This window comes from Watersipora subatra, chromosome 6 (genome assembly GCF_963576615.1).
Source record: "Watersipora subatra chromosome 6, tzWatSuba1.1, whole genome shotgun sequence".
NCBI classification, from domain to species: domain Eukaryota; kingdom Metazoa; phylum Bryozoa; class Gymnolaemata; order Cheilostomatida; family Watersiporidae; genus Watersipora; species Watersipora subatra.
The window spans coordinates 62,199,423-62,221,331 of record NC_088713.1 but is presented as its reverse complement, the minus strand read 5'-3'; the positions used below and the strand labels follow the sequence as shown (position 1 = coordinate 62,221,331).

General features: G+C 36.7%; 2 protein-coding genes across 2 annotated transcripts in view; both read right to left on the bottom strand.

Annotated features, from left to right (window-relative positions):
• Positions 1-3,569: 3,569 nt before the first annotated feature.
• Positions 3,570-9,804, bottom strand: LOC137398905 (uncharacterized). The gene is made up of 6 exons (XM_068085070.1): positions 9,685-9,804; positions 8,806-8,924; positions 8,022-8,168; positions 7,314-7,362; positions 5,035-5,159; positions 3,570-3,694 (listed from the first exon to the last, which is right to left on the bottom strand). The coding sequence occupies exons 1-6, from the start codon at positions 9,723-9,725 to the stop codon at positions 3,627-3,629; spliced, it is 549 nt and encodes a 182-aa protein (XP_067941171.1). The 5' UTR covers positions 9,726-9,804; the 3' UTR covers positions 3,570-3,626.
• Positions 9,805-9,869: 65 nt separating this feature from the next.
• Positions 9,870-21,909, bottom strand: part of LOC137398436 (death-associated inhibitor of apoptosis 2-like) — a 29,350-nt gene continuing 17,310 nt past the window's right edge. The window contains exon 11 of the mRNA XM_068084546.1: positions 9,870-9,906. The gene's annotated coding sequence lies outside the window, so the exon portion shown is untranslated. The remainder of the gene's footprint in view (positions 9,907-21,909) is intronic.

Below are 21,909 nucleotides of genomic sequence, written 5' to 3'. Positions count from 1 at the left end.
TACAGGTCAGAACAGATGACCACTCATTAGTTCCCACGATATCTCGCAATGAGGTTGGCGGAAACTGACAGCTGGCCTGTTACTGGATGCTTGTAAGCTTTACCCTATGAGCTTTCTGTAAGCCACAGAGCAAGTGAAGATAGGGCTGCCTCCTGATTGCTATTACAGCTGCATATTTGTTTCATGTCATAATTGTTTCATGTCATGTCATTTCAGTTGCTGTATTAGCACCAGAACTATGTGAATAAGTCTGTCACTGGGTTTCCATGCTTTGAATGAAAACGCAGTTGACTCCTCGCAATTAATACACACGTTGCCTTTTTAACGATTCGAGTTCCATCGATTTTTCCCAGACTAGCGATGCACTCCTCAAAACAGAAATTGTTTAAAGTAGAACCGCTACTGGGTTACAGTCGCTTTTCAGTTTACGTTTACTACACTCATTGACCTCACCGTTGACCTCACCGTTGACCTCACCGTTGACCTCACCGTTGACCTCACCGTTGACCTCACCTTCGCACTAACTCAGTCGTGATTCCTGATGAGTATTTTTGTATTTTGCACTTTTCGTTTCTATATTGCTGCCCTCTATATTACAAAACAGCAACAGAATTTAATATTTTCTATACAGTTAGTACTTCAGAAGTCGCATGAACGATAGTCTCTTTTATGATGGTGAATTCTATAATAAATTGAATAGGAAAAAGCCTCTATTTGTAGACAAAAGGAAAGTGCGATATTAACAACATCGATAATGTAGTCAAAACAAAAAAGATATTACAGGATGTTGCAACCACAAGCCATAATAACATAAATAAAAAGTAATTACCTCATCATCCATCATATGAACATTCTATCATTGGCAATAGTAGTTAGAATATACTCGAGGGGTAGTGTGATATAATGCGCTGGAATTCTTTACCTCCACTGGGGAGGGCTTGACTGGATATTAGCGATTCGAGTTTACCCGCAGTGAGCGTTTCTGTAACGTCAAATAGTAGTTTCACTGCGAATGCCTTCGCACAAACTTCACGTAGTGAAACGGTGTCGAATCCATTCGGATTTTACCGTTTCTAATTTTCTATGATTCGGAGTAGAAAAAACTTTGAATCCATTCAAAGCATGAAAACCCAGTAAATAAGTTCAACGCTTTCAGTGGCATGTGATTCTTATCAAAACTCTGTTAGGCGCTTTTTATAATCTACCAGTACTCTGGCTGTTGCACCGTGGGTAATCATCATATGTAATAACTATGTGCATAATTATTCTGTGATGCGGTGGTTGATCCAGTAGTGCAGATGGTAGAGTGTCTGACTGCAAAGCCAGATATCGTAGTTCAATTCCTGTGTGATGCATGTTTTCTTAACCTCTAAATGTGGCTTCTAACAGGTGGATGGACACACGGACGCACTGACACACAGACCTGGCTTTGATAATAGTAACGATTATAAGCGTACCCAAACCTATCATGTAGTTCTCAAAGCTTTCATGTTATACTACTCACTGCCGGCACGATAATGCTTCATCAATATCATTTTACTTGGCCTTTGATCTGAAGGCTGATTTATCTACTCTGTCAGCTTAGTAAATGTTAACTTTCTACCTGTTGCTTTGACAACTCGCCCTATATTTTGCTATTAATAGCAAGGTTGCAGGTATTAAGTTAATCATGTTTACATGCTCTTTATTGGCTCATCTTACAAGCGCAATCTTCTTTAAAAAATGACAATTTGAGCACAGAGAGAAGACAACATATAAATGCAGTCATCAGCTGTGTCTGACAATGGCTTATTAGCTGCTCTGTTCAACTGTGCTAGCAATGACACTGTGTCTCCTAGATTGTAAGCAAGGAATATCACGTATGGCATCTCTTGTGAGAAAAAGATGTTGAATTTTTAATGCGCAGCATTTAATCTTCATACAATGTTTTATGATCCAACTAAGTTGACATATAATATATTTTACAATCAGGTCATGAACGACCTAATTATAAATAGTTCTCACACTGGCTGAGTAGTTGCTTTGTCATACAAAGACATTTGTAGCTGTAAGGTTGTTTAACTGCAATGGTTACTTTATTTCAATGCATCTATTTAGATAAATCTCAAAGTTTGTGTGTCTGTCCTTTGGTATGTCCAGTTATAGCTATTAAAACCTTGGAAGGAAGAACCTGTATCGCGGAAGATTTGATCTCGGAACCTCCTGTTTCCCAGACAATATGCTAAACCATAGCACTACGTGAGATCGATATATGATATGATATCGATATACCCACATGTGTCGATATGTGGGTAAAATACACTATCACTCTCCGTTACAGCGTAACGTCATTCTATGTATTAGTAAGAGGCAAAACTAGCTTACTTAAATTAGCCATTGGCAATGTGCCAGGCTTACGCCAAGTGGCATTGTTTGTAAGCTGAGTTTATAAGCGTGGCATTGCTATCCCTGTTTATAAGATGATTTTTAATACCCTTGCAATACCGGGAATTCCGCTAGTATCATGTAAGTGTTAGCCAACCTCTATATGGTTGGTGAATGCAACTCTGATTGACACAGAACTGGAGAACTCACAAGTAAAGCATCCACTGTTAGACGTTTATTAATTTCATTTAGTAAACTTATCCTGCCCTTCATTGCAAGCACGGTATAGTGGTTAGCTGCCTGAGCGGCCAAGCAGCAGGTCTGTGGTTCGATACCCACACCCCAATATCAAAAAGCACACACAATTGCAATTTGTTCCTATTTCCAAAATCCAGCAAACAGTGGCTCGTTCCATGACCATGGAAAATATCAATTAATGCCTGAGAAAACTAACAATATATTACTGGGAAATTTTTGTGTTAATCTTTGGATTCAGTGAGCTGTTTTTGTTTAACTTGTCATTTTCGAACAAAAATCATGTTGATAGTTTTATGTGTGAACTAGTCAAATGGCCGGCATTGCACGGGTATTAAAACCAGCTTATAAACAGTGGCAGGTGATGTAGTTGCCTGCCATTCGCCATTAGCTTGGCACATTGCCAATTACTAATTTGAGTAAGCTACTTATCCGTATTGCTAAACTTATTAATAAGAGTCGTGAGAGCAAGCTTTAGTGATGTTGCATAACGCAGAATGCTATCTATATTTTAAACGACATAATGACTCATATAGCCAAATCAATCCGTTGCATTTCGCATGGCTTAATTGGTTAGATTATCGCCTGATGAACGGGAGGTTCCGAGATCAAATTCAGCGCAAAGTGGATCTTTCATTCTATAGTTTTTAATAGCCACAGCTGAACACACCGAACGACGGACTTTGAAATTTATGTATATATAGATAAGTGTATAGACAACTAGCATTTAAAAGTGCTATTGGAATGACTAAATTCTGAAGATGTCAATCTCATAGTTGTCTTACTACAATGAACTTACTCTAAGGGATGTTCAGGGCTGCCATACCTTGTGTCTCACTAGCAGTACCAACACTTCAGACTATGCAAACCTTTATAGTAAAACAATTAAGTTAAACATGAAGCACCTGTTGGCATGTGTCAGCATCTATCATTTAGTTGAATATTTATTACAGTATTATTATTTCTCATGAATGAACAGAGAAGGAATTCCACTCAGTAAGCAAACTCTAGCCCACAATTCCAATGCTTTTCAGGTAATCCAGGCTGCTTGCAGCGCTTCCAGCTTTCTTTTCATCTGCAACAGATACAAGCTTGAATAAAAGGTTTTATTTGAAATCTTGCTTTTGAGCCACAAGTTTACCGTCTTGTAGTGTCACTAGTAGCTGTTTTCGTATGAATTTATATACTTTTATATTTGATATTCTAGATATACATATATATGTATATATGTACCTGAGTAATTAATGCTGTCTAGAGTTTAAATTGTTTAGTTGATTCATGATGTGACCCTTGTGTGACCTTTAAGTACCCAGTAACTAACACTCCTCTGTAAAGCGAACGACTATTAAATTTTACACCCTCTCTTATCAAAGATACGAGATAAACGAAAACTTTTCACATGCAAGCAGTAGACTTTAGAAAATTTAATGCCAAGCAAGGTTACACAAGAGATGATTTTTTATCAATTTGGAGTAATGCTCTCATACCAGTTTTCATACAGCCTCCCAGCATTCTGGGATCTAATTTTTTATAGAACCCTGACTACAGTTATTATTATGGCTAATACTTCAGCTAAGTTCGGAAGATCTCTGACTCACTATGTTTTCATGATGCCTTTAATCTGCAAGTTTGATAGAAATGGTAAAAATACACAAATCAAACGAGTTTCACTACTCACAAATTTTTAGCATTTGTTTCACGCTTGTGGAAGTTGGAAACGCCGTTTGCAAATAAGAACCATGCCTGCTAATCCATTTTAAATATTTGTCATACTTCTATCATTTTTATTGCTATTTGAGCAGTCAAATGACCTCACTATGACCTCTGGCGTAGAAATCCTTATCTGTTTTAACAAAGCGCCCGCGTTAATCTGCAACATGTAAAAGTTGCTTGAAACACTTATCATATGGTAACTCCAAGTGCATACAACTCCAACTTCTTGTTATGGAAACATAGTGACTGAACCAAATGTCATTAACTCAGATTTATTGCCATAGTTGCCATAGTTACAGTACATACTTTGTAACACAAGAAAAACTTGAAACATTTTAATAAAGCATATTTGATAAATATTTGATAAATATTTATTAAATATATTAATATCTTTATGGAGATTTTCATTCAAGTATATAAAAACAAAAGCTTTTACAACTATTGGAAAAATAAACAATTCCGAATTTTCTCTGCCCAAAACAATGAAATCTCAAAATTCTGACTTTTTTCAATTAGGAAATGTTGAAAAGGCAGGATTATCAAATTGTGGCCACACAGATTCACAAGTCTTTAAAAATGCTTTTTTATTGAAGTCGTGGAAAGTCTTCTCATAACACAAAAACCATAACAAGGAGATCAAAGATGGTTGACTAGCATGCCTAATGTTTAGCTTACGTTCGATAACATGAGAGCACAACTCACCAACACAATTATCTCCAACCTGCTCATAGCCTCGGCAGCAGACTTTTTTCCTTGCAGGACAAGAGGCTCCCTCATCATCAAACTTGGCTGCCAAATAGTACTCCGTCACGTACCCGACGACAGCGCTGCCAAGAAAATAATAATCAGCAAAATGCTCAGTTTCCACAATTTGAAACTAGTAGACTGGTGTACATCACCACGTGAAGAGTTCAGAAGCACAAAATAGAACTGTCATGACTCTAGAGAGAAACATCAGCCTTAAAATGATAAGTAATTTTAACCTATTTCAACACTCTAGTTATTAGTTATAACACTCAGCACATTTCAGAGCATAGAATGCAGTTAGCAGATACATAAGTTATATAAGTGGTCAGGCCTACTGTAGGCCTGACCACTTACATATATATATATATATATCATTAGCAGTAGGCAATCACAATAAGTAGGCAATCAATAAGTAGGCAATAACAGACAAGCAATCAAGCCTGACTGCTTGTATGTTATACATTTATATATGTATGTTGTAGGTATGTATATTTGCTATCTATGTGCATATAAGTTGTATATATAATATATATACATATGCTATCTATATGTTCACATATATATCATTATACATATATGTGTATACATATATATAGGCTTATATATATAGGCCTGACGACTTATCTATTATATATAGTAATGTGTATATGTATGAATGAATATATGTATAAATGTATATATATACTATATATATGGCTTATTTATATATGATATATATATACATATAGCATTATATATGTGGTATACATACGCATACATATATACATATATACTTGCTATTTAAATATGTATACATGCAGCCTATATAGCTATATTCATATATACATGTATGTATCTAGCTATATACATATGTTGCTATATATATACAGTATATATGAATCTCAGTGTTTGTCTTGTTGTTAAACCCTGTGTTCAGGGTTTAACAATTAAAATTTATAGCAATTAATAATGTTTATTAATTAGCAATATTAATATATTAATTAGCAATATTAATATATTAATTAGCAATATTAATATATTAATTAATATATTAATTAGCAATTAATATATTAATTAGCAATTAATATACTAATTAGCAATATTAATATATTAATTAGCAATTAATATATTAATATAGGGTTTATAGCAATTAAAATCTAGCGATGAAAAATCCGGTTGGCACTGGATTTGATCTCAGGACTACCAGATCTGGAGGCGGCGATCTTCACCGTTCAGCTGCACGTAATACAATGGATTTATTGGGCGAATAGTCATTACATTGGTTATGAGACTCACGCATAAAGCGTTTGCTTGGGATTACTAACTTGTTGGGTTACTTTGGTTTCCAATGGTTGGAGCTCATCACGGTACATGAAAACTTATATCTGAATTCTCATTGGCAGTGGGTAAGCGCCTCGATGAAACATAACTGAGATTTTTTATGAAAATCTAATGCATGAACACTGCAATAACTCTGTGTGAGCAACCCTTCAAAGATGGAGTATATCTGCTTAGCTTGCTGCAAGCAGAGGCTGTGCATGTTTGTAATAGCGCAAACAATGGCTCTGTGATCTTGGCTGGACATCTATGAGTCCAGTGAATTATATATACAACAGTAAAATATAACAACATATATTTGCATATTAAATATATCATTATATATTGTTCCTTATTTAGAAACATGCTTAGTTGCAGAAAGAAATTTATAGTCAAGTGTCATTTAAGTCTACCAATTACCTATTTTAGCCTTAGTTGGGGATTGAACTCAAACCTTTTGGTTGCGGGTCGGGTGTCTTAGACCACTAGACCATGGCTGCTCCCTCTTAGCTGCAGTAGCTAACCGTTTATCATATAGCTGATTTGTTCATTAGTCTTCTTCTAATTTACGTGTGGAAAACCGGTATATGTACGACAACTCCCAGTTTGTAGGTGCACAATGATTACAATGATTTCTAATCGTGTACCCCAGAAAAGTGCTCACAAGAAATCTAGAAGCATCTTACATATTAAGGATTATTTGTAATATTATATATAATATTGCAAATAGTATTATAAAATATATAATATTACAAAATTATATATAAAATTATATATTATAATTTTGTATATAATTTTGTAATATTACATATAAGATTACTATTATTATACCAATTTATACTATATTATATTATCTATTATATATAAATAAATGCATACAAGCGAGTATTTAACCTTTACTCTGTTAGAAGCTACAACTAGGAAGGTGTTCTACTTACTGACTAGTAGTTGTATACACCGGGCAGTAAGAGTGGTATTCATTGGTACCTGTAAAACACATCAGTATAGAATCACCCTCAGCACACTTAATGCCGTACATCTTACCTTTATTATATGATAAAACATACACAGACATTTACTGTATGTCTGGCGTCAATGTCTGCTGTAAGGGCCACTTTGTTCAACTCGAACTTGCGATAGAGCTGGGGTTGTTTGCATTGGTCACACCTTATTGGTGTAATTAGTTAGCAGCGAGCCCCATATTTCACAATATAGAAAATACAGTGGAAGAGAGTATGTTTATGCAGGCATGCAGTTAACAAAGGCAATATATAATTCCGGAAGTGAAAATGAGGGAGGGGAGGTCTAAACACTGCTGCCGCTAACAGAGCTGACAGATGGCTTATTGTGCTAACTTGAGTGTATTATGAGTTTAGTGAAAAATGCTTACGAGATGAACCAAGTTTTTAATATGTATATGTAAATTAAATATACATATTATTATTTATATTTAATATGTATATGTAAATTAAATGTACATATTATTATTCATATTTAATATGTATATGTAAATTACCAGGGCTCATAGTTTTGGGAAATGGCTTTGAAACTTGTTCTCAACCTGTCAAAGGAACACAAACAAAAATACCATGTAGAAATATGTGTCAGACATGATGAAAATATGGCTAGGAGTTGGCTGCCCTTACCATGGTTGCCATTACTCAATGAGTCCAGAATCTTGGAAAGGAAATCACCATACTTCTTCCTGTTAGCCTCATTGTCTTCAATCGTACCCTTGGGACCCTTTGGTACATCCTTCTCAGATATCGTGTTGTTCTGACAAACCTTGTAACCTGCAAACCAAGTATTTGTCTTCTGATATCATTCATTATTTTATTCATTCATTCTATTCATTTATTCTCAAACGCGTGGAAATAATCACATGAACTACGTATACTAAAAATAATAAAAGGTGAAATATCGCAAAAAACAATCGAGTTTTGCTTGCAGTAAGCAAAAATATCATATTCAATGTTTGAAGACTAGTAGAGACTCGAGGCTGCATAATGAAAGTCAATGTGAGGATAACTCCTAATCTCAAGGTCAACTTGAAACAAGCTATGGCCATAGAAGTGGTGTTGAGGGACAATCTTTTAGCTCAGGCTTTTCACTAGGCAACTTGAGCACTCGGTCTAACATTCTGGCTATTCCCATAAACACACTTTTTTCAACCATTAGTATCCGTTAGTATTTGCTAGGTTATTATGGTTTCTATCTTTTAATGTCCTTCATATCATTTCATCTCTATTTTGACATATTTTTCAATCATTATTTGCTATATTATTATTATGATATTCTTATATTATCATTTATAATATAATATTAAATATAATATTATATATTGTTCCCTATTTCATTTGACTTGTCTGAACACATGTATCTCCTCTAGTGTAGCCCATGACAGTTTACAGTACAGAATGCTGAGCTCACCTGTTTTTAGTTTCTGGTACTTGATAGTAGTTTTAGGGATGGTACGAGATCTCACCACAGATTTGACCTTAGAGGTCACTGGTGTGTCTCGGTTTCCACAGCACCATTGGGCCGAGCAGCTTAAATTAGTACATAACAAACTCATTTCGAGCTTTGTTCTCTCAATAAATCAGACGATTCAACGAAGCACTAAGAGAATTGGTTAAAATTGAATTAGCCAATGGGAGCCAATTGTAACAATTGTAACAATTGATATCTCCAATAGAGTTTCTGTAGCAACTGAACGAACTATTGAGAAACAGCAATTCAATACCCAGCCGTCTGACAGCAATGCCAGCATGACAGCAGTGCTGTCACGTAGTCTTTAAGGTTTGAGCTAGTAATCGAATCAGTTAACGAAAAGCTGCAGACCTTGCTAACTAGCCAATGAGAGGTTGCGTAACAACTGATTTAGCAATAAGACAGATTCAATGGCTAAATTATAATTACATTGTTAATAATTGTTCCCCCCCCCCCCCCCCCCCCGCACTAGTTTTTATACATGCATTTTATATTCTTTGCTTACACATATATTTTATGTTGCATTTTGATAAATATAACTCTTTACAAATTATTTAATGACAATTTGCATGAATATAGTAGACTAGCTGAACAGCTTCATTTTGACCTTCAGCAAAATTTTTCACAGTTGGAGCACCACAAATAGCCTTTGCACAAGCGCCAGAGATTAAAAGCCAATGGCGGGAAAACATAAATCTTAAAACATTTGTCAAACACTCCTTCAGCCATTCTTTTTTCAACTTTAAGTCTGTGAAGTGAAATTGCTGCATTTTGACGGTTTTCACAAATAAGCTTACAGTAGTCATACCAAAAACTTACTAGGAAATAAGGCAGAGAGCCAGAAGTACAGCAAACTTCATCTTGCGTGTCACTTGTTAGCCTGGGCAGAACGTGGCACTAGCTTGCAGGTGCTTGTCAGTAATAATGGCTGCAGGAAAATGCTTTTTTCTTCCATCATGTTAATCTATTAAGAACTTCGGTCTATTATGACATCTGCTGCTTCACATAGATAGCTTTTAACCTAATCTGCGGCTTTGGTGTCTGCTGGAAAGTGAGTGGATATTACTAAACTGTGACCAACCATATTGTTTCTTATGACGTCTTCTTACGAAGATATTCTTCTTATGTCTGCCTATAGACTTCAAAATTAATGAAGGTCAAAGTTCACAGCAGCTTAAGTATTCAATAAATACTTAATTGACATTCATGACTTAGCTTCAAATGTTATAAAAGTGATGCTGCAGAGCGCTTGTCAGCGGTCTGTGATGGTGGTGCTGCCGGTGCTCGTTCAGCTGTGTGCTGCCATAATTGTGTCAGTTCTTCTGCAAACTGCCAGCGGGGATGTCCTGTTGCTAGTCTCGAAGTATCGGACAGTCCCTTTTGCTTTATGCTGTTTTTGTTCTTTTTTATTGTTTATCTATAAATTACACCCACACCTACCCAAACTTACCCACACCTACTCACACCTACCCACACCTACCCACACCTACCCACACCTACCCACACCTACCCACACTTACCCATACTTACCCAAACTTACCCACACTTACCCACACTTACCCACACCTACCCACACCTACCCACACCTACCCACACATACCCACACCTACCCACACATACCCACACATACCCACACTTACCCACACATACCCACACTTACCCACACATACCCACACATACCCACACTTACCCACACCTACCCACATCTACCCACACCTACCCACACCTACCCACACCTACTCACACATACCCACACCTACCCACACATACCCACACCTACCCACACCTACCCACACCTACCCACACCAACTCACACCTACCCACACCTACTCACACCTACCCACACCTACCCACACCTACCCACACCTACCCACACCTACCCACACCTACTCACACCTACCCATACCTACCCACACCTGCCCACACCTACCCACACCTACCCATAGGCCAAATACTCACACACCCACACACACCCACACACACCACACAAACATGCACACTATAGAGGACTTGTGGGCTAATTGCGATATTTTGGAGGTTTTATTAATAGCACTTGTATTTTTAGAGAAAGCCTAATGTATTAGTTTTTTTACACTAAAATGGCATTTTTTAGACAAGCATAAACTCCAAGTGTTTCTCAGGCATTTAAATTTCAAAATCCTGAGGGAACCCTCATAGGCACCTTGACCAGCAGCATTTTTGCAGAGTCAGTCATTATGGCAACATAGCCTGTGTATCTTGAAACACAGTAGCAATTTATGACTAGACACCCTTTCTGACATCCCATAGTGAGAATTGAACTACTGACCTGCTGCCTGGCAGTTCAGAGTATTAACTTGAACTGCTTTTAAATGACATTAACTTTATCATATTAAAAAGTTTTCATTTAACTTCTAATTCATTATTAGACATTGTATGCTTTCATTCTTTATAGTCACATTCTTCTTTTACAATTTTTAAGAACTCTGTCTAATCTCATGAAAAGTACTTTTATATGCTAGCAAGTGTATTGACAGCTGATTAAGTCAATTAAATCCTTTGACTACGATATTATGTTAGATTTTAAAATTTGACAATAAACAATTAATTTGACAATAATTCGCAATAAACTGCTAAGACCAAGAAAATACCTTGTTACGTGAATGCCTCTCACCATTATAACTAAATACAAAAGTTTATCTACAGAACTCAATCAAAGGAATAAAACAGGGTCTCTGCAGAATCAAAGAAAGTAATGTAATTTAGATCGTTGTGCTCCATGATGCCCCATGCCTATAGTATTTTGGTGAAAAATGTAGTTGTCTCCTCGTCTGTTTTTTGAAAGACAAATCCCAATAAAGTTAAGAGAATGTATTTCTTCATCATGCTGAATGAAAACTGTGCGTCGAGAATAATGCGAAGCAGCAAGTTTTTGGTTATATCTATGCTTATAAAGAGGATGCATTTTACTACTACATCAATATACTTGTATGTCTATATTATAAAGAGGATACATCTCACTGCTACATCAATATACTTGTATATCTATGTTATAAAAAGGATACATCTCACTACCACATCAATATACTTGTATGTCTATATTATAAAGAGGATACATCTCACTGCTACATCAATATACTTGTATATCTATGTTATAAAAAGGATACATCTCACTACCACATCAATGTACTTGTATGTCTATGTTATAAAGAAGATACACCTTAGTACTACATCAATATACTTGTATATTTATGTTATAAAGAGGATACACCTCACTACTACATCAGCATACTTGTATGCCTATGTTATAAAGAAAATACACTTCACTATTGCATCAGTGTATATACTTGTATGTCAATACTGGAGTTGAATCCTTAAAAGGTAGTATGCAGGCCTTACTGTCTGCATGACATTGTCTGTTTTCCTACAATATCCTGTTGGTGTCTTTATAATTAATACTCTAAACTACCTGTTCAGTCTGCACAGAATTGCATAGTAGAGTGGTTTGATAACTAGGCTCAACCTGTTGGCTGAGATGTGTACTTCCCTTGCAGCGAAGAATCTCAGCCCTGCACTGATTAACAATAATGTGAATTTTTTTAGATCAATTGAGTTGCACTCTAAAGGCACATAGATAGCTCTAGTTTATCATTATATGACTAGTTTAACAGCCAGTGATACATCAGTTTGCATTCCAACTGAGAGAACACAACTTCAATATTCTACTCTTACTACTTAGTTCTATTGTTCTACTTACCTTTAGATAAGCTTATCACTCAGTAGGTGTCATGATAGACAATTTATACTTACAACAGTTTATTAATACAGTCAGAGTATATAGTCAGGAGCTGATAGCTTACAGTTTAAATATTTTAAAGTTCAAAGCAGTTGCGCCTCTATAATTTGATGGACAGCTCTAGAGTAGTGACATGTTCATTTTGGAATATCCATTCCTATCCAGTGAGTAATTTATTACGACCACCCATTTTCTAAGTAGGTTTATCACTGTATGCTTAGCTTTTATTTGTACGATTACTAGTGAAGTCATGTGGTGTACACTTCTTATATGGCTATCTATGTGCTCTTGTGATAAGTTATGTCATAAATTATCTTAAGTAAACAAGATAGAAACAACTACCTGACAGGGTGGGTTTACCTAAAAGGCACCTCTGTACAATGTGGTGTACACTCCTTATATGGCTGTCCTATGTGCTCTTATGATAAGCTCTGTTATAAGTTATCTTAAGTAAACAAGATAAAGTACCTGGCAGAGTGGGTGTTTCTAAAAAGCACCTCTGTAAAAAGAAACAGTAAACATTATATTGGAGTAAAATATATTATATTAAAATAAAAAGACAGCTTCTAAAATCCCTCACTGAGACATCTGCTTACGCTGCCGAACTGTCATTGGACAGTTTTAACCACTCTTGATATGATTAAACTTGGGTCAGAAAATATGGTAAAGTGTTGGAGGAGAGCTGAAACTTGATAAAGTCACAACACTTCAGCTATAACAAGCTCCTCATCTCACTGACTTTTCATGCTGTCAGTTGTTGGTTGATGAACCTTAGAGGTATAACCTTGGCTCACTAAAACTCAAATAGGTGGTATTTGAGGATCGATATCTCCGTAGGGTTGTAATTTCCAAATGAAGACTATGGAACACAAAATAGACACTAGTACCAAGCCTGTCAGGTGAGCTGAAGAGATTTTCTCTTGTAAAATAATTATATGCACAATAATTTTTTGTTGCTGCAGTGCAGTTTGGTGGTGATGTTGGTAGTGCGCTTGGCTGCAAAGCTTTGGCAAAAGATACATGAGTTCTATTCCTGTGTGGGGCAATTATTCTTTCTCAACATTCTTAGAGTGGCTGCAGACATGGTTAATTTGCTGCGTTATTTTATCGTGATGAAAATATTGTGAAAAGGATATATTGCGGAATATTTCTTTTTATTAATATATTATAGGAATATTAATCTTTATTTATCGATGCTCCATCAACCTGGGATACTGTGGAAAATGCATTTATTTTATATGCATCTACTAACCAGTTTGTACGTAAGTAACACTTCACTATCCTGAGAGGATGTATTGTTTTATATTGTTATTGTCTTTTGGAAATACGTAATGTTATATTTATTATATTTTTATTATATTTTTATTTTATTTTTATCTAGTACTGCTGTCAACAGCAATCAACTGTGATAGTTATTATTATTGTTATTACTGAAGGCTCATGATATAATTACACTTACTAAATTACAGACTCTGTTTTACACCAGACACTATCGACTACTCACAAAGAATCACAAGCAACTATTACAGTTGTCTTTATTTCCTCTTTGTTCTGGGTAGCCTCCCCTCTCTTTATTTCAGCTCATTTTCTGTACAACCCAAACACACCAACATAGCTACATGCAAACTCATGTGTGATGTCAATGTGGGTGGGAGCATCATGTTGATGCCCCTACCCAGAGCTCCTACCACACACCTAAGATCATAGTCTATTTGAATACTATTAAACCGTAACTGCCACGTACATCTTTTACCGTTTTTTAGGTAAACCAGACACGCTGATTTCGATTTTGTACTCAAAATAAAGATTGGTTAACTAACTTTCAAAGAAATGAAGGCTTTTTTAAAGCGTTTCAATATCTGTCTCAAAAGCAGCACAATTGGCAGAACAAGCTCCACCTATAAATATGTGATGTAGCCTAGCTTTTATGAAACGGAAGTTAGAGATGTTTAGTTCGATTTAGAATGATAACCCATCATTATCTAAATTCAGCTTGTAAAATAATCTCAGTTTTTTATGAAAGTTAGATAAACTGTATTTAAAATTGATTGTAGCTTGTTACATGATGTTTAATAGGCTGAACGCCGAAAAAAATGAGTTCAAAAAAGTGCGATTTCATCACAAGTTGTTATCGCGCTTTTTTAAATATGCAATGTTAAATAGCTTGTCTACCTTTCAGAAAAGACTGAGATTATTTTGAAGACAGAATTTAAATAATAATGGCTTTTAAGACACCCATCTCTATCCTTCCAAATCGGAATAAACATTCCCAATTTCTGTTCCTAAAAAGCTAGCGTACGTCACATATTTATGGGCGGAGCTTGTTGTGCCGATCGTGTTGTTTTCGAGACCGATATTAAAACGTTGTAAAAAAGCCTTCATCACTCTGAAAGTTAGTGGAGCAATTTTCATTTTGAGTACAGAATCGGAACCAGCATGTCTAATTTACCAAGGAAAAACTATAAAAGTTGTATGTGGCAGCAATGATATACAGCCTATACAGACTGTATATCATTGGTGGCAGCTACGGTTTAAGTACATATTACAGGTTGCAGCTTGACAATTACTTTCGACAGTTAAACTTTCTCACACCAAGTTTGGGTTTTCTCCATACAAGGGAAAATAGAGCTAACAATAGAATTAATCATAAAATTGTCAATACTCTTTTGAAGCCATTATTAGCTCTATTGAATAATTTCCTGTACTCATTTCTCTTTTTCTTTGCTTTAGAAGTTTAATCAAAGTTTTAACAAGCCATCAAAAAGCATATTGTTGAGCTGATCAGCCAACTTGAGTCTGAAAACTAGAACTATTATACATGTATAATAGACTCAATAAGCAAATTATTGAGCTGAATAGCCAACTTGAGTCGGAACAATAGAACTATTATCCATGGTTGACATAAATGGGTCATAGCACCCGTCACCAAGTGTCATAAGTATAATAGGCATGAATGGGTCATAGCACCTGTCACCAAGTACCATATTTATAATAGGCATTAGCCTGTCTTGACAAACTGTTGTTTTTGCGGAGTTGTCCCCCCGTCGAGTGAGCGAGCAACACAACAGCTTGTCACAAGACGTACTGCACCTGATGCATCAGCTGCACTGAAAGGGAGTTGTTCTTTTCCGTCTATGCAGCTTGGCTGCGATGTTATGGCGGTCGCTCCATTGGTAATCGTAACGAATTTCACGCAAAAATTTATGTAGAAAAAAATAAGATAACAACATTTAACCAAAACCAGTCTCTGCTGTAAACTTTAGTAGACTTACGAATAAAATAAATTGAAAATAAAATCCATAAGAACAAATAAAACTGACTCATAAAAAAATAGAAATAAAGCTGGCTGAGCACACAAATAACGACATGTTTAGTTGCTGTTGTTGCCTAAGTTCTCAAATTCTACTAGAGTTTACCGCCGAGACTGGTTGCTGGTTAAATGTTGTAATCTTATCTTTTTCTACATAAATTTTTGTGCCAATTCGTTATGATTACCAATGGAACGACCAACATAACATCGCAACTAAGCCGCATAGACGAAAGAGAACAACTCCCAATAAGTGCAGCTGATGCATCAGGTGCAGTACATCTTGTGACAAACTGAAAGTTGTGTTGCTCGCCCGCTGGGTGGGGGCACAACTCTATTAAAACAACAGTTTGTCAAGACAGGCTAAATAGGCAAGAATGAGTCATAGCACCTGTCACCAAGTGCCATACGTGTCCATGATACAGAATTATTAAATATGCATGTGTTAGCCTGAGATGTACAGATTATAATTGTACAGGTTATCATTGTACACTTTTTAGTCATTGTACAGATATACATTAAACCATCATTGGTTCTGCTTGTATACCATAGACCTATTAACTATACTAGACTGGGCAATCCATTGCATCACGGCTCAGCATTGTGTCCCACTTAAATAGCCACATTCCTCGCGACGTAACGTCAACGCTTTGTTCACTTGCAGCTGGTCAAGCAAGCGAGTCATCATTGTTTACATTGAAAGAATGGCTGAGACAGCTTTGTTGCTACATGTAATTTAACATAACTACTAAAGTACACAAGATATTGGTTTAAAATTTTAGATGCAAAGCTTATACACTATGCTTTTCCTATCCTGCAAATTTGTAAACATAAAGTTGAATATTTCATATGTAAAGTGCCAGTAAAAATGTATATTGATCTATTCAAAAATATTGCAAAATTATCAATGTTGCCCTATGCTATGGGCTAACATGTCAGATAGCTAGGTGCACAAACTGATTTCAAATGCATACCCACTGGTAAATGGTACACTGATCGCAGTCTGCCATGAATATAAATGTTGGGTTTTAGGTGTTATGCAAACAGCATCAGAAAATAGGTCTATGTTCACTTTGTTGCTTTGTTCACTTTGCCTAGTCCAGGCCATATTTTTAAGTAGGAAGCCATGGAGAGTGGAGCAACTACCAGCACTGGAAATGATTCAAAGGTAAATTTTACTTAAATTGTTTTCAAGTGTGGTTGTGAGAGGTACCTAGATATGAAGAGCAAGAAATCTTGCGGATTTTTTCGAGATATGCATACAAATAATAGTTATTCCAAAATGTTTTCCTAAAGTTCATTGCTGGCACTAATATTTGAAAAGTTGCTTTGCACAAAGAGGTGCCAACCGCGAAGTAGACAAAGTGTTGCCCATTTCATGAAGTTATTCACGACCATGGCAGGTGGACACGGGCTAGTAAATGAGTATGGTGATGACTGCCATACTAGAACCTACTGCTGTACTAAGGGTATTTGATTCTCCGCCAAAATATTTACAACCGACTCAACCAAAGCATAGACAACTGTTATGCCGACCAACACTATCTAAATCATCTCCACCAGACCGCAATGAGCCAGTCCTGGAACCTTCACTTTGCTATGAAGAGCCAACAGCCGCCAAACAATCTGAAGAGATCATTTCCGACCCTCTACATAAGCATACCTCATACCTTGGAATAGGGAATTAAATTTTTCAAACATTTCGCGAGGCCAAGTATTTACTTCTGTACAAGCTTAGACAAGAGCATATAGAAACACTGTCCTCAAAGAATCGGGCCAAGGAAGGTTTCAACAATAATCCAGATATCCGTAGCTTCAAATCTGCACTGAAAGCTCGACTAGTGAAAACACACATCACACCAAGCACGAGTGCTAACTGTCTTGATTGTGATAGCTCAGATGGCCCCTGCTCCCTACTTCTCTCATCTAAACAAAGAAAAATTCTTGTAGAAAGTGACGATGACTTCCATGATTATTTGGAATCAAGCGAACGGCTGGAAATCAATCTGTCAAAATCTGTCTCGGACATAGTGGAGTACATCGGTAGGTAAATACAACCAATTCCTCCAAATTTTCTACAATACAAGAGATCTGGCACACATTGCAGCCTTGCTGCATGTGCTAAACTGCATGACTGCCCATATTGTGGTACATGATTTAGGTATGTACATGTATTTTGGTATTAGCTACTTTCACTTATTGTTAGTCTATAGAACAGATATACAGGTAGCAGAGTGGCTTGAAATAATACTGCAGCAGATCAGTGAGATGTAGGTAAATTTATTTTACGGTTGACACATATACTTTTTATAATAATATTAACATATAATATTTATTTAGCAGGTTATGTGGTACGGAGCTTAAAACTCAACTGCAATGACTGTACCAGCTTTATAGCCTCCTGTTCAGGTTTACGCACCAGGGATGATGCGACACTAATCAGTGTAAAAGATAGAGGTGGTCTGTTTACACTTCATCCTGTCATCACAAAGATATGTCTAGGCTCAGAACAGATTATCCGGCGGTGTGTCGACTTACAAGGAATCACTGCGGACATACACAAGCTGGTGGTCACTAAGACTCTTTTATTGGTTTTACAAAGCAATTTGCATCAGGAATTTCCATGCTCAAGTCACAGCACAGCCAGCGTTAGTTAAAACTATCACATCCAGATATGTCAGAATTAGAATTCACCACGAGGCTACAAAGGTAGCAGCTAACAAAAGTAATCTTAGATCAAAGCTCAGCCGACTGGTCATCTTTAGTCATGTGTAGCCTGTCAAAATAATTATGTCTAGAAAAGTGTACCATTTGTCGTTTGTTTTCTATGATTTTTCTGATGCTGTTTGCATAACACCTAAGACCCAACATTTAAGTTCATGGCAGACTGCGATCAGTGTACCATTTACCAGCGTGTATGCATTTGAAATCAGTTTGTACACCTAGCTATCTGACATGTTAGCCCATAGCATAGGGCAACATTGATAATTTTGCAATATTTTTTGAATAGATATATACATTTTTACTGGCACTTTACATATGAAATATTTAACTTTGTTTACAAATTTGCAGGGTAGGAAAAGCATAGTGTATAAGCTTTGCATCTAAAATTTTAAACCAATATCTTGTGTACTTTAGTAGTTATGTCAAATTACATGTAGCAACAAAGCTGTCTCAGCCATTCTTTCAATGTAAACAATGATGACTCGCTTGCCTGACCAGCTGCAATTGAACAAAGCGTTGACGTTACGTCGCGATGAATGTGGCTATTTATGTAGGACGCCGTGGCTTCGCATTGCCCAGTCTAGTATAGTTAATAGGTCTATGTTGTATACACAGTATTTATTGTGACTGTCACAGAACATGGTTAGTTTGTATTATTTACGACAATAACAATCATTATACTGTACAATAGTACTGTACAAAGGGGAAAAACATTAACATATGAATATCAAAAATAAAGTTTCAAACAAATCAATAAGTAGGCTATGCATGAGCTAACCTATATACACATACATGTATGTACGCAATGCATACATGTGCAATACAAAACATACATGTACAAATATATAAAGTACGAGTAGATCCGATTAACTGCTAGAATCAAAATGCCATGAAAAATGTGAAATGTGTACACTCAGCAACCGGTGCGTATGTATATTCGGACAACTGAATAAAAAAACACAAGTTCGAGCGATAAATGGGATTTGATCCAATATGACATACATAATAATAAATAATGCATTCAAAAATGAATTACTGTGTTTTACACATTTATTATAAAATTTAATGTTGAGTTTTTGAGCAATTAGTTTTTGATTCTGTTCAGATGCTGGTTGTGCTGGTACTATTGTTAGTGTGCTTTGCAGAGTCTTTGAGAGGGCAGGGCAGACAGGGCAGGCACACTTTTGTAGTACAGGCAGAGGCTTATGTTATGACTGGAAGAGACAGAATCATCTGTAACAAAAGATTACAGTGATGAATCAGAACTATTTGATTTACTATAATTCTACAGTCAAACCTCATAGGTCAGACCTCTACAGTCAAACCTCAACAGTCAAACCTCTACAGTCAAACCTCTTCAGTCAAACCTCTACAGTCAAACCTCTACAGTCAAACCTCTACAGTCAAACCTCTTCAGTCAAACCTCTACAGTCAAACCTCTACAGTCAAACCTCTTCAGTCAAACTTCTAGAGTCAAACATCAACAGTCAAACCTCTACAGTCAAACCTCTACAGTCAAACCTCTACAGTCAAACCTCTTCAGTCAAACCTCATAGGTCAGACCTCTACAGTCAAACCTCAACAGTCAAACCTCTTCAGTCAAACCTCATAGGTCAGACCTCTACAGTCAAACCTCTACAGTCAAACCTCTTCAGTCAAACCTCATAGGTCAGACCTCTACAGTCAAACCTCAACAGTCAAACCTCTTCAGTCAAACCTCAACAGTCAAACCTCTACAGTCAAACCTCTTCAGTCAAACTTCTAGAGTCAAACATCAACAGTCAAACCTCTACAGTCAAACCTCTACAGTCAAACCTCTTCAGTCAAACCTCATAGGTCAGACCTCTACAGTCAAACCTCAACAGTCAAACCTCTTCAGTCAAACCTCATAGGTCAGACCTCTACAGTCAAACCTCTACAGTCAAACCTCTTCAGTCAAACCTCATAGGTCAGACCTCTACAGTCAAACCTCAACAGTCAAACCTCTTCAGTCAAACCTCAACAGTCAAACCTCTTCAGTCAAACCTCTACAGTCAAACCTCTACAGTCAAACCTCTACAGTCAAACCTCTTCAGTCAAACCTCTACAGTCAAACCTCTACAGTCAAACCTCTTCAGTCAAACTTCTAGAGTCAAACATCAACAGTCAAACCTCTACAGTCAAACCTCTACAGTCAAACCTCTTCAGTCAAACCTCATAGGTCAGACCTCTACAGTCAAACCTCAACAGTCAAACCTCTACAGTCAAACCTCTTCAGTCAAACCTCTACAGTCAAACTTCTAGAGTCAAACATCTACAGTCAAACCTCTACAGTCAAACCTCTACAGTCAAACCTCTTCAGTCAAACCTCATAGGTCAGACCTCTACAGTCAAACCTCAACAGTCAAACCTCTTCAGTCAAACCTCTACAGTCAAACCTCTACAGTCAAACCTCTTCAGTCAAACTTCTAGAGTCAAACATCAACAGTCAAACCTCTACAGTCAAACCTCTTCAGTCAAACCTCTTCAGTCAAACCTCTACAGTCAAATCTCTACAGTCAAACTTCTACAGTCAAATCTCTTTAGTCAAACCTCTACAGTCAAACCTCTACAGTCAAACCTCTTCAGTCAAACCTCATAGGTCAGACCTCTACAGTCAAACCTCAACAGTCAAACCTCTTCAGTCAAACCTCAACAGTCAAACCTCTTCAGTCAAACCTCTACAGTCAAACCTCTTCAGTCAAACCTCATAGGTCAGACCTCTACAGTCAAACCTCAACAGTCAAACCTCATAGGTCAGACCTCTACAGTCAAACCTCTACAGTCAAACCTCTTCAGTCAAACCTCAACAGTCAAACCTCTACAGTCAAACCTCTACAGTCAAACCTCTTCAGTCAAACTTCTAGAGTCAAACATCAACAGTCAAACCTCTACAATCAAACCTCTACAATCAAACCTCTTCAGTCAAACCTCATAGGTCAGACCTCTACAGTCAAACCTCAACAGTCAAACCTCTTCAGTCAAACCTCAACAGTCAAACCTCTACAGTCAAACCTCTACAGTCAAACCTCAACAGTCAAACCTCTTCAGTCAAACCTCTACAGTCAAACCTCCTCAGTCAAACCTCATAGGTCAGACCTCTACAGTCAAACCTCAACAGTCAAACCTCTACAGTCAAACCTCTTCAGTCAAACCTCTTCAGTCAAACCTCTACAGTCAAATCTCTACAGTCAAACTTCTACAGTCAAATCTCTTTAGT

Excerpts from the sequence above, each read along its gene's own strand:
- LOC137398905 (XM_068085070.1), bottom strand. The coding sequence starts at position 9,725 with ATGAAGTTTGCTGTACTTCTGGCTCTCTGCCTTATTTCCTA. Across the intron at positions 7,363-8,021 it reads ATTGAGTAATGGCAACCATG|GTACCAATGAATACCACTCT; the intron begins GTAAGGGCAGCC and ends TGTGTTTTACAG. Across the intron at positions 3,695-5,034 it reads GGTTGGAGATAATTGTGTTG|ATGAAAAGAAAGCTGGAAGC; the intron begins GTGAGTTGTGCT and ends TATCTGTTGCAG.